General features: G+C 40.4%; 1 protein-coding gene across 1 annotated transcript in view; it reads left to right on the top strand.

The window, feature by feature from the left end:
• The window catches only part of WDR49 (WD repeat domain 49), a gene marked incomplete at both ends in the record, with an annotated part of 136,072 nt that overhangs the window by 48,373 nt on the left and 69,197 nt on the right, over positions 1 to 18,502 (top strand). The window contains one exon of the mRNA XM_079767267.1: positions 6,517 to 6,750. Within this exon, the coding sequence (XP_079623393.1) occupies positions 6,517 to 6,750 (234 nt within the window). The remainder of the gene's footprint in view (positions 1 to 6,516; positions 6,751 to 18,502) is intronic.

Here is an 18,502-nt window from a genome sequence, read left to right as displayed (position 1 = left end):
AGTCATTCTGGTTGTTGTGCCGAAATGGTCACTTAGGCTTTTATTCTATAGATAGTCTCATAAAGCATATGTGAGATGACTCTGCCCATCTCTGGCTGGGAGCAGGCAGGGGTTCTTCAGCAGAACGAGACTAAAAGCACGGTGATGTCCGTTTCTTTAGTCTGGTTTTCCTGACACACCTCCTTGAGTTTGTTAGAATTATTGTTATTTTTGAGTCTTTAGATAATGGGTTGGGCAATTTCAGTACATTCTAGACTAAACTGGCAAAACTTCAGAGCTGGCAGGAACTGTTTGGTAAATGGCGAGAGGTAACATCACGTAGCCAAGTTGACAAACCTGAGTAGTTTAAAAGTAGGATCTGGGTGTCTGGAGTCTCAATAAATTAGTTTCTGGTTCTAGTGCATATAAGTAGTACAATATTTGCTTTCATAATCCTGCATTATTAAACAGGTAGGTAGTTGAAAAAAGATGAAGTAGAAGAAATGTCATCATTCTTATGTGAATAGCTAAATTTTACCTTGATATATAAGCATAAGCTTAGATACTTACTCTTCCTAATATGAAAAAGAGATGAAATAGAGAGACTTCAAATATAGCATTTTCAGGACTTCACTTAGTAAGTCTGGACAAACACAAGTTTTTCGTTATCACGCTATAACTAGAAATAGTGTAGTTTAGATGAAAATTTGTGGAAAATATTTAAAAAACACACAATTATTTAATTGTAATTTTTAAACTTAGGTCTTTGTCAATTTATTTATTTTTACTCATAAGAATAAAGAAAACTTCCTTAGGATATCTGGAATAAAAATTGACATTAAATATTGTCCTTTCTGAGCTATGGCCTCATTCTTTGCCAAAAGTCAACTTGAACGTAAAAGAAGAGATTCACAAATATTAACTAGATATTTAAGTGACATTTTGTCAAAGGACAGGATTAATAAAACTCCATTACTGTAAGATATTTTTCATGATTAAAAGGATATAGACTAATTAAGAAAGAAGGGAAGTACAGTTATCTGGTTTAAAGCCAAGCCACATAATATTACTGATTAGGCTGAGAGTAAGGTTTCTCATTCAAGGAGATTAGCATTGACCTGAAAATCAAGTAGAGAAGTTAAGGTATAATACAAAGGAAATACTTAGGAAATTAAAAAAGAAATACTAATGCCTGATCCCCATGCTCAGAGATTATAATTTAATTGGCCTGGGAAAAAGGCACAAGCTTAGGCAATTTCTAAAGCACCTTGTGTATTTCTGATGTCAAGATTAAGAACCACTGGTATTGAGTGTGGTTGAAAACTTATGGGAGGGTCGAATATCATGAGGTGATTTCTAAGAAAATGCTGGAACACTGTTGTATACACTGATGGCAGCTTATCAATGCTGTTGTTTTGATTCTCAGCAGAGAGAAAAATTAAAGAATTAAAGACAAGGTGGTCTTGGTAGGATCATTAATTGACAGAGTTCTCCAGATAAAGGGAAATCAAAACAATAACATTTATTTTGAGAAAAACTAATGAATATACACAATCTGATAAAAATATCTCTAATAGCAAGAAGTAACCCATCATAGACTAGAGAGGTTATTGCTCATGTATTTAAGATTTTTATTTAATTTACATGACTAAATGTCAATAAAATATTAAAAACCAATATAAATTACTTGAACAACACAGTGGAAAATTATTCTGGGGGAACTACAGTCCATTAATACTGTTGAGTTATTGTTAATCTATACTCAATTATGCCTCAGATAATTATTCTGACATGAAGTTAATTTTTATATTTTAGAACAGGGTTCATACTAAATAAGACATGATTTTGGACAATGAAGGCAAGACTATCATAAGTAATATGAGTGTTTGAGAATGACCTAGATATGTCTAATCCTATGGTTTTAACATTCTAAAAATAGTTTATCGATTCTATTTATATTTAGGACATATTTAACTCTATTTGCAAGTCTTGGTTCTTGTAGAATCTATATTTCTGGGGATAAACATTTTCTAAAGAGCTTCCAGAATGTTTTAAATAAAAATAATTTAGTAATGTTTAAGAATCAGAATGAGTTCTTTAATAAAAAAAAATCCTTGTCAAGAAAACCCAACTTACTTTATATTTATACAGGGTGGGACAAAGGTAGGTTTACAGTTGTAAGTGAAACGTAAGAGTTTATTTTTGTATTATTATTTATTAACTATTGTATTATTTTCAATATGAACAATTATAAACCTACTTTTTTTGTCCTACCCTGTATATTCTCATAGTAAGAAAAATTGGCAATGATGTTTAAGAATTGATTAGGTCTGTTTTAAGTTTGTTATAAGTGTTGGTAGATGGAGGGTTTACTGTATACCTTAAGCATAATTATTTCTGCAAGATATTTGAAAAATTCTCAGAAATATAATTGTAGAGTGTATGAGATCTGAAATTAGTTGAATAACCATGTAGAAGTGAGGCAAGTTTTTTTTTTCTTTCTTTATGGGAGTGCTATATTCTTGGACTTGTCTTAGCTAATCTTTTCAACAACGAGCTGTATAAAGATATAGCTATTAGGTGAGCTACAACCTTCAAGAAATTTGAATAATGTATTTATTGAATCTCTACTATGTCCCATGGGATATGTGAACAAATCAAGGAGGAATTATCAATATAATTGAATTATGATCCAAATTGTATTGTCACATTGTAACTCTGAATCAAGACTAGAAAAAATGCTATTTTTAGCTTAAGATACCAGATTTTTGAAGATAGAAAGGTAGATATCTCATTTGATTATTTGTTCATCAAAATAAAATCTAGCATTTTACTTGATTAGGATCTCAAGGTAAGTGAAATGCATGATGGAGTAGTTTAATCAGCTAATGAAAAAATAGGCTGCTTTAGAGAAGTCACAGAACCTGCAAGGGTGGTGAGAGTCACCTGCAATGTTGACTCAATTCTGAGCACATTGCTTAAAACAAATTCTTGAGGATCCTAAGGTGTTCATCTTATGTATCTGTGAGTCAAGAGGTAGTTTTAAATTTATAGTGCATTAATTAATGTCTAAGTATATTTTTTAAATTATGATAACCAATAGGATTAAAGAATAAAATGTTTAGATTGAGAGAAATGAGAAGAGAAAGAGAGAAAGGGAATGTTAATAACTCCTTTTTTTTTCAGAGGAGAGAGTCATTAGATATGTGAGTAATGCGTATATGCTACCTATACACACACACACAGACACATACTGTCATTATTTGATGTCATGAAGAAAACCAGAGGAGTTGAGATCTCAGAGGAGTTGAGGTTGGGAGGCTTGGGCTGGGAAAAATAAGTCTGTCAGTACCATTGGATTTTATACCATGGCTATATCTACTTTGGTTTTTAAAAGTAAAGAGAGTCTGGATGACCATCCTCCCCTGGAGAGAAAGTTGGACAAAGACAAAGTGAGAAAATAGATAGAGAGGCTGCCAGGGTGGAGTGGGATCTAAAAACTGATAACATGGTGGTTGAAGGAACTGGGGTAATTTAACCCAGATAAGAGGCATAAGAAGAGGTTTATGAAGATGGGAGAAAAGAGGACAGGCTAGAATTGGGAGCTGGAAGAGGATGTCTTTGGTGAACATATTTAGTAATTACTGCAGAAATTCCTATCCTGTGGATTCCTGGGATCTGTATGGGAGGTGTGTGTATCCATGTACTCCCAAAGTTACATGGAAAGTTGTGTCCTTTCATGGATATATCCATTTAGGGGGAGGGGTCCAACTGTTATTTTCAACAGATTTTTTCCCCCAAAAAGTTTACAATTTAAAATAGGTTAAGAACTACAAGACTGCCTTCCTTATGGAATAATAAACACTTACTTAAACAGAGACCATTTTTATTTATTTATTTAAAAATATTTTTATTGATTTCAGAGAGGGAGTGGGAGAGAGAGAGACATCAATGATGATAATCATTCACTGTCTGCCTCCTGCATGCCCCACACTGGGGATCAAGCCCACAACCTGGGCATGTGCCCTGACCTGGAGTCAAACTGTGACCTCCTGGTTCATAGGTCGATGCTCAACCACAGCCATGCCTGTCAGGCCAGAGACCATTTTTAATAGATGGTAATTTTCCCATTGGATAAAAGGTTTATTTGGAAGAACCTTTTTCATTCTCAGGTTCTAATATCTACACAATAAAAAATGATAAAATAAACCTATAATAATAAAAGCGTAATATGCAAATTGACCGAATGACCAAACAGCAGAATGACCATCCAGACAACCTTCCGGATGACCCCACTATGACATGCACTGGTGCCAGGCCAGCCAAGGTGGGTGCAATGAAATTGGTCTGGGGGCCCCACCATTGCCCCATGATCGCTCCACAAAGGAAGGCCCAGGTCACCCTCTGCACAGCGATCGCCCTGACGAGAGAGGCCCGGGCCAGCCAAGTGATCACACCCCATGCCTGTCACCTGCAGAGAGAGGCGACTGGTGGCAGGGGAGGGGGGGGCAGCACCACAAAGATGGCAAGCAGTGGCAGTGGCGGGGGCGGGGCCAGCTGCCAGCAGTTGGGGGAAGGAAAACCCTAATAGGCCCTGATTGCCGGCCTGGCCTAGGGACCCTACCCGAGGGGTCCCAGATTGTGAGAGGGTGAAGGCAGGGCTGAGGGACACCCCATGCACAAATTTCATGCACTGAGCCTCTAGTATAATAATAAAAGAACAATTATTGAACACATTCCATGCTGGTTGTCATGCTAAATGCTTGACATGGGCTCTCATTTAATCCTCACAGCCTCAGATGAGGGAGGCACATCAAAAACTCGGAGACAAAGACACTTGCTGGAGGTCACCCTATGTAAGGGACAGAGCCAAGGTTAGAACCCAAGAAGTGTGGCCCTAGAGCTGGTCTGCTAGTCCCCTTTGGAGGGGTTTTTCACTGTCTTCATTCGGACTCAGTTTATGTCACTTGCCTGTATTAGTTCTCACCACGACTCATAGTGGCAACACTTGTTCCTGCAAAGCTACTCTTTCTGTTTTTTGTTTTTTCCTGTGTTAGTCTTGTTCTATCTGCACATTATCTTTGTATTATGACTGTGCTTGAGTAAGAGTCTAATATTTATGGATTATTTGAACTTCATATTGAAAGGGCCTGAAAGGAATTTTAGAGACAGGACAGGGAGTTTTAGGGAATAAAGAGGGTCCATGGAAGAGGAATGTATATATGGGGGCTTGGAGACCCAAAAATGCTTATCTTACTTGTACAGAGGATAGAGAAATGCCATAGGATAATGGGGGGAGGAAGACATATATTCACAGAGGATAAAGAAAAGTCACAAGATATTGAGAAGAGGGAAACATTTTCACAGAGACTAGAGGAATGTTGCAGGATAAGGGGAGAGAAAGAGGTGGGGACACCACGTGGGCTTTGAGCTTTGGAACTGATACTATGTAGCAGAGTGACCAATGAGGGGTCCTAGATTGAGGAAGGGTCCAATTAGAAAGGGTCAGATTCAGACAAAAACCTACAGCATATATAAACCAGGGACAAAGAGACATGAGACAGATTTTAGATTTAGATTTTTTTTCCATTAGAGAGAGAGCAGGCTTTTCCCATTTGGGTGCCCTTCCCAGGGGTCCCTTTTGGGGACACCCCTGCCCAGATGGAGTTTGTTAGTCCACGAATTTATCCTTCATCTTTTGTCAGACAAGGACACAGTAGAAGAAGTCTGCACCCAGAACTGCACATTTCAATGTCATATAAAACTGAGAGAGAAGTAGAGGGAGAGGTAGGAAGAGAGGGAAGGAGAGAGAGAGAGAGAGAGATCGTTAGTTTTCTATTGATACTGTGACAAATCACCTCAAAGTTGGCTTGAAACAATACAAAATTATTTTGTGTTCTGTAAGTTAGAGTTCCAGCATGGGTCTCACTAGGCTAAAATCAAGATGTTAGCAGGGCTGTCCTTTCTGGAGGCCCTGGGGGAGAATGCTTCACTGCCATTTCCAGCTTCCTTGGCTGGGGACTCCCCTCCCCCAACTTCAAAGCCAGCAGCAATAGGTTGAGTCCTTATTACATTCCACCATTGGGATCTCCCTGGTGATTATATTGGACTCAAATATCAAATCATCAAGGATAGAGGATAATCTCTCCATCTCAATGTCCTTGATGTATTACATCTGCGAAATCCCCTTTCCTGTGTTAGATAGCATCGTCACACATTCCAGGGATGAGACAGGGACATCCCTGAGGATCATTCTGAGGGACATCGCTGTCTACCACAAGCACCTACTAAATGCCAGGCACTGTTCCAGGGACCAAGGCAAAACACGATCCCTTCCCTGGGGGAGACGGTTACAGCTGAAGGAGTATTTAGACGGATAAGGGAAGAACAATATGTGCTATGACAGAAGTGTGATCAACTATAACACTGCGGAGAGAACAACCGCCTGAGGTCAAGGATGAAGCAGAAAAAAAAAATTGGCCCAAGAATTAGAGTTGTTCTTGACTTTTTCGTCTGACTTTCTCACCTTCCATCCAGGTTTTGAGACTCTGGGATATTCAGCACCAGCTGTCCATCCAGAGGATAGCGTGTTCTTTCCCCCCAAGTCAGGACTTCAGATGCCTCTTCCACTTTGATGAAGCCCACGGTCGACTTTTCATCTCATGTAATCACCAGCTGGCCCTGTTGGCCATGGAACGGGAAGCCAGCAAGAGGGTGAAAAGCCACAAGAGCGCAGTCACGTGTGTCCTTTACCATTCAGTCTTGAGGCAGGTAATGGTGCTTTTCTTTCACTCTCCCAACATATCTCCGTATCCAGAGGCTATTTCCTTAATTCCATCTAAGGTCACTGAGGACGAACAGAGAAAAAGCAAAACCGTGGCAAGGGATTTCATAGGCATGTGCTTTTCGGCAATACTGTGTGTTCAGGTGGATTTGAAGATGATTTCATTTTCAGCCAGTGACCCCAGCAGCACGGACAGAATTATAAGGAACGACAATATTCCAGCTAACACAAACACAACGTTACAAGCTCGAACTTACCTTTGTTACCTGCCAGCTTGGGTCCCGGTGGCAAATGCAGGTAAACCTGGCTGGAAAATTTTTCTTTTATGAACACCATCTTCCTGTATCCCCATGGAAAGTTCTGAAATATGCATGAAACGTAATTAGCAGAGATCCATTTTGCCGGCATATTTTACACCAGAGGCTCGCGGTGGCAGCCCGGAATGTATTCATAATAAAATGATTCCGTTAAATGTGGTGCCACTTGCTATGCAGCCTGAGTGTTGTTTGTCTCCCCACCACTTTAATGACGCTCTGCAGCCTTTGCTCATGGGAGTGCTACCTGCATGTCAATGACCGAGCCGGCTGCCCTGGTGCAGAGCCTTCTCAGTGGACAGGAGGGGCAAGCCTGGGGGGTACTGGGGAGGGAGCGGGCACCCATCTACTGCCACGATCACTTCAGGCCCTATTGTAACAGCACAGCAGGAGCCCAGTATCCAGCTTTCGGCCAATTTAAACAAGAACTCCAGCCCATTCTTTCCTTCCCCCACCCCAAAGAAGCCTCTGCAGTCAGGCAGACAGGAGTAGTTCAGATCTGGGGCAGGGGGTGGGAAGCTCTTTGTTAGTAATGAGCCGTGTGTCATGTCACTACTTCAAACATTCTGTTTCCTGGTTATTCTAGGAGATAAAAATCCTTTACGCAACAATCCATTTTGAATTCCATCTGGGGGAAATGTTCCCCCGTAAATGTTTGACTGAACTTTATGAAAGGCAACCGGTTAATTCGGCTCCCCGGTGGCCGCTGAGCGATGTATTTGTTTCCAGGAGAACATTATGCTAATTGAGATCTGCAGAGTTAAACAGCTAGGCTTGTGCTTAGATGCTAAGATCCTGCATTGCCCGGCCATAAGAGGAGCCATATGCCCTGAGGAATTCAGGAAATGGGGCCCAAAGGAGTTCTGGAATTTTCTACTTGGGACATGAGATTAAAGCCAAGATAACAAATGTATGCAAGTTTTAGGCAAGGATAGGATATGCGCACGTGGTATATGATGTAGGCTGAATCACTGTACAATTCAGTGTGTACACCTCTTTATTTTCACTGTTAATAGCATAAATGATTAAAAGCATTGATACATATATAAAGCACATAGAGCTGTGTACCACATACATAAGTGCTTTCTATTAGCTGCTAAGCTATAAAGAAACACTTTTGTGCTGTATTCCATTTTTTAATTATGAAAATGTATTGGCAGTCAAGAAAAAGAAAACAATATCATCCACAGTCCCATCAACCAGTGATATTTGTCACTTTAGAGTAATTAGACAAAGCAAATAAAACAGTTTTGAAGAAATACCAGGAGCCAGGACTGAGGGAAACTAATCTTTATACATATATATATATATATATATATATATATATATATATATATATATATATTTCAGAGAAGAAGGGAGAGTGAGAGATAGAAACATCAATGATGAGAGAGAATCATTGATTGGCTGCCTCCTGCATGCCCCCTACTGGGGATGGAGCCCCCAACCCAGGCATGTGCCCTTGACTGGAATGAACTCAGGACCCTTCAGTCCACAGGCCGACGCTCTATCCACTGAGCCAAACCAGCTAAGGCGAGACTCCAGTCTTTAAGGGCAGGTCCCGGGTGTCTTCCCGGTGCTCATTGCTCGGTAGGGCCTCACGCAGGATTGTGGAATAAAAATGGGGAAGCAGACACATGACCAACTCACAAGGCAACAGTGGAGCTGAGTGTAGTGAAGTAGAGGTAAGAGCTACCCATGGGAAGTGGTCAGTTCTGCCTGGGGCTGAGGAGGGTGGCGTTTCAGCAGAGCCCTGAAAGCCAGAGTGGAATCTTTAAGAGGAGAAGGAAGTAGTTCCAGACGGAAGCCACAATGCGAGCACCTGCCAAGCGGCTTGAGCACTCACAGCGCATTTACCGGGAGGGGTTCATGCGGGCGTGGCCAGATGGGGAGCACTTGGCAGATGTTGGCATTGAAGCAGTAAAGGGACCTTAGAGCCAGATGGTGAAGGTCATTCACCGGCTATACCACAGTCTGGTCTTGGAAAAATTATTGCTTAAACTTGGGGTTAAAACACTAATTCTCAGACCCCAGGGGACTCAGATCCTTTCAGGGAATCTGGGAGGTCAAACTATTTTAATCATAATATTAACTTGTTTTTTGTTTTTCACTCTCATTGTCTCATTAGTGTATAGAGGAGTTTTCTAGAAGCTACGTGATGAGCGATAATATAATTGCTGTGATGTCCAAAGGAATGTGTGCTTCTTATTATTGTGTTTTAACAAATTCTCAGAGTAAATTTCTAATGTAAATTATTTATCATCTATCTATCTATCTATCTATCTATCTATCTATCTATCTATCTATCATCTCTATCATCTATCTATTTCTTCCATATAAATAAAAGTTATTTGAATTCTTCAATAATTTTAAGAGTGTAAAGGGACCTGAAGACCACAAGTTTTGAGACACTTTGGGTTAGAGAAATCGGAGTTCAAATGTTGGGCAGATTACTTACCATGTCTAAGCTTCAGTTTATTAACTTTTGAAAATGTGTGCATGTGCGTGTGCATGTGTGTGTGTGTGTGTGTGTGCGCGCGCGCGTGTGTGCGTGCGTGTGTCACAGACATAACAGTAGCAGCATGTATCTCTCCTGCATCCCTGGGTATGGCCTCCTTTCGGAAGCAGTTCCTTCCTCCTGGCAGCCAGCCCTACAAGCTCCCCACACCTCTCAGGTGGAGTGTTGAAGCTTTATCACACCTCTTTTGCTTAACTTCTCCGTATTTGTTCATCTTTATTTCACCAGGCATCATGTGAAAGCAGATGTTAGGAAGAGTTAGAAGATGGTTTGGGCTTTGTCACTAGCCTGCTTATCTTCAGGAACACCCACTGAGGGGCGGAAGTTGTTTGTCCTGTCCATTCTCAGCCATTGCCGTTCCTGCTCATAAACATTCAGTTATAGGGGTCGACTTTGGTAGTCTCAGCTCCCTGAGTCTCGAGCGACAGCCCTGGCCACGCTGATCTCACCCCTCTCAGAGCATTGGTTATACCTGGAGTTGTTTTCTAGTTAAACACTTAGCTCAACTCTCATTTTTCTCTCCTCCTATGTTTTTGGTATAAGGGAAAGATCCTTGTCTTCCACTTCTGTATTTCCCAGCAACTCCTAACATTCTTCTGAGCACCGAACGTTTGCTCAGTTGCTAAATTATTGCCATTTCTCATTCCAAGTTCAAAAGGAACTCAGGCTTTTTCAGTCCACTGACCCTTGATCTTTGGTTTTCTGGTTTTAAGACTCTTTTGGGAACTTCCCATTTGTCTGAAATTAATGGAAAACCTTTCTTCTGTTGTCATTTCAGCTGACATGTTAGTATTACTTAATTCTATTTGACCCCAGTGGAGACCTAACATAATCCCTATGTAAAAGCAACTTGGCACATTTCTGTGACTTTTCTTTATCTTCCTGACTTTTGGCATTCTGGCATCCCTAATCTAAGAAAGGGATGGCGAGCCATGCAAAGCCTCTTGCAAAGAGCCGCATGCTTTGTCACACCCTGCGAAGATTGCCCTCACACCTAGCGGCAGGACAAGTTGGGACAGCATGAGGGAGTCCCCGGAATGTGCAATTTTAAAAGAATCAAAGTAACTCAGTATCCTGGAGGTAGTTCTAATAAACTGCCTTTGCAGCGAGTTCTTAACTGAAGCTTAAAAAAATACCCAAGGATGTTAGGAACCTTTAAAAATATATTTGTAGCTATAAACAGGAATAGATAAAGTTTCAGAGTGATCACTGCAGCTCTCATCCTAATGATGGGGGCTAACGTGTTTCTGTAAAATAGGTAATGTTTCAGTTTGTTTTGCACCGAGGACACACTTAGGGCCAGGCTAGACATTCATGTGTCATCAAATTGTGACAGACAATAAGTTAAATAGTTTTGTTTTTGAAAAACATTCCATGCTTATTGTGAGATGTTAAAACAATGCAGCAAAGAAGCTAAATATCATCAGGTTCTAAATATCTCTCTGTGCGTAGACTATTTTGCATAAATGTGGTCTGTAACCCACTTTTTTATTTTATAATAGATGGAAATGTATTTCCCTGTACCCAAATGTAGATCTAGTTCATCATTTTTTAAAAGGCAGTACATATCCCACTGTAGGTATGTATCACCATTTACTGATCCATTTGCCTTGATGAGAATTTTGCTATTACGATTTTTTTTTTGTACATAACTATATTCACACTCATGACTTTATCTCTCTCGGGTAAAATCTTAGGAATGACTTTCTAGCTTAAAATATATGCACAGTATATAATTTGGTATACAAATTGCTTCCCATAATTTTACCATTTTATCCCATCTCCAAGAGTAAACATATTAATCACATCCATGGTTACATAGAGAAACTTGTCAGACAAGGCTGCCTGGCTGCAGCCAGCAGGACTCCTGAGACCCTGGGTGGGTTTCATAATCCAGCACGGGAGGTTGGGTTTGGAAATTTGAAGACTAGACATTCTTAACCTCATCCAGAAAGACCAACTCTCACACTATCACAAGAAACATCATTCCTGAAAAATGACCCTTGGGTGTTATTTTTTGGTTCCAGTGCATCTCCTCTCCTTTTTTCTACACACCATTATTTTGGGGAATTGAGATTTTTGAGAATCTAAACAATTCAATGTGTAGTTCCCTTGGTAATTATAAAATGTGAGAAAAGGGAGGCCGACAAATGTAAGGGAAATTTATCTCCATCTTACAAGACATTATACCTCTGGGGTGCTTGTATTTAGGGCAAGATCGATGAGTTTCTCTTTTGAACAGAACTGGATGCACACTAATGGAAGCTTTCTCTTTGCCTGCCTCCTAGTGACCTCCATTCTGTTAGCATGGCTTTTCTTCACTAGCCGGCTTAAGGCTTTACTTGGTTTCATGTCAATCCTGAGCCTATGAGGTCTAATCACTAGCTGGAGACATGTGAAGTAAGTACCCTAGTCTTAAGGTTACACCAAAACATACACACACATGCACATACATGCACACCCACGTTAATTTAAATGTGATTAGCTTGGAAGGAATAGCACATTTCAGTGTTACAAAACTCAAAAGAACAATAGGATATACCGTGAAAGTTTCCTCTCATCCCTGTTTTCTACCTACCCAATTTCCCAGTTTCCTTCCTAGGAAGCAACCAGTTTTATGACTTCAATGAGGCTCCTGCAAGGGCTTTTCTATTCATACACAAGTAAATATATAGTGCCTCTGGCCAGTTGCTCAGTGGTTAGAGCAGCATCCAAAGGACCAAAGGGTCTCTGGTTCGATTCCCAGTCAAGGGCATGTATCTTGGTTGCAGGTTTGATCCCTGGCCCCAATCAGGATGCCTGAGGGAGGCAACCAACCAATGTGTCTCTCTCACATTGATGTTTCTCTCTCTCTCTCTCCCCCACCCCCTCCCTTTCTCTCTCGCTAAAAATCAATGGAAAAAAATATCATCAGGTGAGGATTAAAAAATATATATGTAATTATTAATTTTAAGAACATATTATTTTAAATGCTGTTTACACAAATGATAGCATATTATATGCACAGAAACATTGCTCTGTACATTGGTTTTTCATCAAATGCTACAGCTTAAAGATCATTTCATCACATTACCTAGAGAGCACGCTCTTTCTTTTTTACAGCTCTATGGTACTCTATTACATGGGCCTACCAAACTTTTTGTTAATCAGTTCTTATAAGGCATTGATGGTAATTCTGATATTTTTCTATTTCAAGTAATGTAGTAGTTTTAACCTTGAGCATACAAATTTTAGCACACGTGAGGATATATCTGTGAGATAAATTCCTAGAATTGGTCAGAAACTATGTCAGGAACCTTGATAGATATTGTCCAATGTTCACCAAAAAAAAAAGCTGCATTAAATCTATCAGCAGGATAGAAGAGGACCCGTCCTCAGCCTATCTCATCCTCACAGTCTCAGCTTTTTTAAAGACCTTATTTATTTTCTTAAAGAGCACTTTTAGGTTCACAGCAAAATTGAGAAGAAGGTACAGAAATATCCCGGTCCTTCTGTCCTCCCTCATGCACAGCCTCCCCTGTTATTCACATTCCCCACATTTGTTACAACTGATGAACTGATATTGACCCATCCTCATCACCAAACTAGAGGCCCGGTGCATGAATTCGTGCATGGGTGGGGTCCCTATGGGTGGCCTGCAGGGATCGGGCCTAACCCTGCAGTCCAATACCACCTGCAGCTCCTACCTGCCGCTCCCGCTCATCCCAGCCCCACTGTGCCTGCTGCGGGCCTGCGCTCAATCAGTTCCGATAGGGAGAGGCTTGCGCTGCCACAGCAGTGCTCGCCAGCCATGAGCCCTGCATCTGGCACCCTCCCAAGGGGAGTGGCCTGTGGGATCGGGCTGAAACCAGATCTCCGACATCCGCCAAGGGATCCCAGATTGCAAGAGGGTGCAGGCCAGGCTGAGGGACCCCATGGATGCACCATTGAGTCGGGGAGGGACTGCAGGAGGGCTCCAGGGTGTGTCCAGCCCATCTCACTCAGTCCCAATCAGCCGGACCCCAGCAGCAAGCTAATCTACTGGTCAAAACACTGCCCCCTGGTGGTCAGTGCATGTCATAGTGAGCAGTTGAGCAGCCTTAGCATATCATTAGCACATTACTCTTTGATTGGTTGTTCGGTTGTTCTGCCGTTCAGTCTATTTGCATATTACCCTTTTATTATATAGGATGTAACCACAATATACATTAGGGTTCACTCTTGGTGTTATACATTCTGTGAGTTTAGACAAATGTATAATGACATGTATCTACCATTATAACATCATATAGAGTAATTTCACTGCCCTAAAAATCTTCTATGCCCCACCTTGTCTTCCTACCCTCCTCCCCTAAACCCTGGCAACCACTGATATTTTTATTGTCTACATAGTTTTGCCTTTTTCAGAATGTCATGTAGTTGGAATCTTTTAAGTATGTAGCCTTTTAAGATTTGCTTCTGTCACTCAATAATATGCATGTACATTTCCTCTATACATTTTTAATGGCTTGTAAGCTATTTTTTACACTGAATAATATTTCATTGTATGGATATACCACAGATTATTTATTCATTCACTTGAGAGCATGGCTTTTTTTTTTATGAATAAAGCTGCTAAACATCTGTGTGCAGGCTTTTGTGTGGACATAAGTTTTCAACTCTTTGGGGTAAATATCAAGGAGCCCAATTATTGAATTGACTGATCAGAGTGTGTTTAGTTTTGTAAAAAAATGCCCATTGCCCTTTAAAGTGGTTGCATCAATTTGTTTTCCCATCAGCAATGAAGGAATGTTCTCATTGCCCCACAGCCTCGTCAGCATTTGGTGTTGTCAGTGTTCCAGATTCATGTCATTCTAACGTGTAGTATCACATTATTGTTTCACTATGCACCTCCCTGACCACATATGATGTGGAGCATCTTTTTTACATTATTTGACATATGTTTATCTTCTTTGGTGATGTCTGTTAAGGTCTTTGGCCCATTTTTAAAACAGGTTCTTTGTTTTCTCATTGTTGAATTTTGAGTTCTTTGTATATTTTGGATAACAGTACCTGAAGAATATGTCTTCTAAGAATATTTTCTTTAAGTCTCTGGCTCGTCTTTTCATTCTCTTGACAGTGTGTGTTGCAGAGCAGAGATTTTTAAATTTAATGAAATTCAGTTTATAAATTATTTAATTCATAGACTATACCCTTGGTGTTTCATCTAAAAAGTCATTGCAAAACCAAAGGTCATTTAAATTTTCTCCTCTATTATCTGCTTTGAGTTTTATAGGGTTTTGTTTGTTTTGTTTTGTATGTAGGTTTGTGACCCATTCTGTGTTAGATTTCATGAAGGCTATACCGTCTTTCTAGATTCATTTTTTAACAAGTGGAGTTCCAGTAGTTCCAGCACCATTTATTGAAAAGACTATCTTTCCTCCATCGTATTGCCTTTGCTTCTTTGTCAAAGATCAGTTCATTATATTTATGTGGGTCTATTTTTGGTCTCTCTATTCTGTTCCAGTGATCTATTGTCTCTTCTTTTGCTGATACCACACTGTCTGGATTATTGCAGCTTTATAGTAAGTTATGAGGTTGGGCAGTGTCAGTCTTCTGATTTTGTTCTGATTCTGAGATACATTGTGCTGGCTCATCTGGGTCTTTGGCTTCTCTATACAAACTTGTTTAGAATCAGTGCTGTCTATTTTTACCCATTAGAGCTCTTAGCATATTCATAATAGTTATTTTAATTTCATGATCTGAGAATTCAAACATCCCTGCCATGTCTGAGTCTGACGTTTGCTCTGTATCCTCAGACTGTTTCTTGCCATTTAGTATGTTTTGTATTTTGTTCATAGTTGGACATGATATACTGAGGGAAAGCGACTTCTGTAAATAGGCCTTTAGAAATGTGGTGGTGAGGTGTGTGTGTGGGGGGGGGGGGCGGCGGTGAAGCCTTCTAGAATCCAATGATTAGGTCTCAGACCTTCAGTGAGCCTGTGCCTCTGGACTGTGACCTTCACACATGCTTCTCAGTTGTCCCTCCTCCCCCTTGAATAGAACAGGAAGGCAAGAGGCAGCTAGATTGAGGTATTGCCCTTCCCCAGGTCAGTTAGCCTCTGATAAAACCCTAGCAGGTTAGGGTCTGGTTAAATAGTTTCTCCTGAGGACAGACCCTGTTAAGATGAACGGAGTACTCTGACATACTACTATTTCAAAATACTTTCCCCTGCCCCTGCCAGGAGTATGAGGGGATTTTTTCTTCAATGTTTAAGGGAGAACCTGGTCGATATCCTCAAAACAAAACATAAAATTATGGGGTTCCCCTATGACTGGCTCCCCCTGGAAATTTTAACTCTCAGACTTGTCCACTTGGAGCCTGCAGCAATTTGTCAATTGCAGTTCCCATTTCCCTATCTTGGCATTGCTGCCCGAGAGTTTTCAGTTCATGAGTTTTGCTGTGGTAAGTTGTGACTTTATTTATTTGCCTAGGTCTTTCTGATTTTGGGGGCAGCGATTTGCCCTGTGACCTCATTTCTTATATTGATCTAAGAAGAATTGTTGGTTTTTCAGTTTGCTCAGCTTTTTACTTATTGTTGGGATGGAGTGAGAAATGTCAAACGTGCAAAATCAGAACCTGGGAGTCCAATGTTGTCTCAGCTGGTTTTCGAAGTAGTTTTTTTGTTTTTTTTCTTAGCTATTTCTTTACAATGTGATAAGTGGTGGGATTTTAGAGTCAGAGTGCCCAGTGCTTTACATTGAGCAAGTTATTTAATTTATCTAAGCAACCGTTTTTGTTATTTTTTTTTAAATCTAGAAAATAAGAATTATAATACCTCCCTTATAGGTGTTCTGTGAAGGATGAAAGGATATTGTGTATCATGACACAGAGGACAAAGCAAGAGCAAAAGATAATTCTTAATCAAAAAGGGAGAAATGATATTTCTCTGACTTTGTCCCCTGGTGTCTGTGGGTGCCAGGTGACCTAGGGAGTGTTTTGAATGCCTGTAGAATGACCACAGGTGGGCACACACAACCCACGACCCTTCCCCTCACACGGCCGAAGCCTTGCCAGCCTTTCTTGGGGTCCTTGACCAAGCCAAGGACACTGTGCCTCAGGGCCTTTGCATTGCTGTTTCCTTCTCTTCACTCAGGTATCTTCATAGCTTCCTCCTTCACCTCAGCCATGTCTTCCTCAAATGAGTCCTTCAAAGAGTCCCTGATTTTGCACCAACTCCCAATGATCTCTACCCACTTCTCAGTTACATTTTTTCATAATGCTTCATATATACATATATATGTAACTTTCTTTAATATTTTCAAATCTGGTTGCATCTCTCCCCTCCTTCTCCCACTAGATAGAAGGACAGGAATTTTTCACTGATATATCTCTAATGCCTCCATCCTGTGTCTCTCCTATTATAAGGTGTTCCATAAATTTAAGGAATGAATTATAAATTAATCTAAGAAGAGGTTATAGCTAATAAATAAGATTTATAAATGGAGAATCACTGCCTTTGTCTGTATCAGTATTCCGAGATTCATTTTCCTCACCTCGCTGCTTACTGAGATAAAACTTCAGAGATTTGATGCAAAACAGAAATAAAGGACATAACCTGCTTTATATTATGGGACTATGAACAGCACTGACTAAAAAAAATAAGTAAAAAGAAAAGAAAAGAGCAATTAAATCAAATGTCCTGATCCCATGGTAGCCAGCAACATCCACTGCTGTAATTTTTGATTCCTCTTGCTTAGACCTAGGACTTGGGATGTATCTGAAAAAGAGCTAAAATGCTGACTGTTGTTGGAATAGCAAGAAGACAATTAGGGGACATGAATACAATGTCACATCTCTTAGTATTGGCTGATTGACTGTGACAGCCTCAGATGAGAGAGATGAAAAGACCCATACATTCCTAAACAGTCATTAACTCAGGTACAGAAGGTGGTGCGTGCTCCCATCAGATCAACAATTTGCTCACGAGGAGCAATGCACTGCAGTGTAGTTATAGAAATAGGCCTATTTCTGCTCTGCAACCCCCAGGGTCCTGCCCACATGGGCTGATGAGCAGCAGCCAGGAATAAAGTGAAAACTTAAAGAGATTTGATGTCATCAAAATGTGGCATATGAATGTGATGCCCATACCTCTTCCTGGGCTTTCTGACCAATCAAAACAGCGTGCTAAAGATAAAGTGCCCTGCATCCTGCAGTCAAACCACTTCCTTCATCTGCCAAGTGATGTTAAGTGCACTCGTCTCTCACTAAACCTTGCAAGCCTTTTCATCTGCTTCGTTATTCTTGTTTTCGGACATTGTCATGGATGGTAGATGTTGGTTAATAGTGGTTGTATGTTGTGACATAGTCAGTCCTTGTTTTTCAATGCATTGTTTTTAAGAAGCCTGCTTATTAAGGCAGATTGCCATAAAATTAAATTTGACTGACTATATGCTGTTCTCATTATTAATTCAGATTTCACGAGGAATTGTTAAACGAGCACAAAAAGGTGCTGAAAACTGATGAATAGTATGTTGGAGTTCAGGCAGGTGGGCAAAGGAGGGAGAGTGTAAAACAGCAAAAAGTGATTTTATTAATTCTTGATTGAATGGCTACATTAAATAAAAGTGGTGGGTGGATGATTAGATGCTTTGTAATGTGGCTGGAGCTAGTCTTAAACAAGTAAGCAAGTGTTTTCTCTGAATATAAACTTATTTAGTTTGATCTTTTAATTTCTGCCAGGGGGTGCCCAACTTTTAAGACAAAACTGTTAGTGTGTAATAGATGCTTAATAAGTGCTTTCTAAATCCTATATAATGAAGAGCTAATATGCAAATGGTCAACATGCCCTTGCACTCTCGTGCTGGGGCCAGGGGACCTGAGGCCAAATGCCCCGCCTGGTGGGGCTTGACGGGGGACCTGAGGCTACACCCCCCACACTGGCACCA

The sequence above is a fragment of the Cnephaeus nilssonii genome, assembly GCF_951640355.1.
Source record: "Cnephaeus nilssonii genome assembly, chromosome: 3".
Taxonomy (NCBI): domain Eukaryota; kingdom Metazoa; phylum Chordata; class Mammalia; order Chiroptera; family Vespertilionidae; genus Cnephaeus; species Cnephaeus nilssonii.
This window is presented reverse-complemented; position numbering and strand designations above follow the sequence as displayed.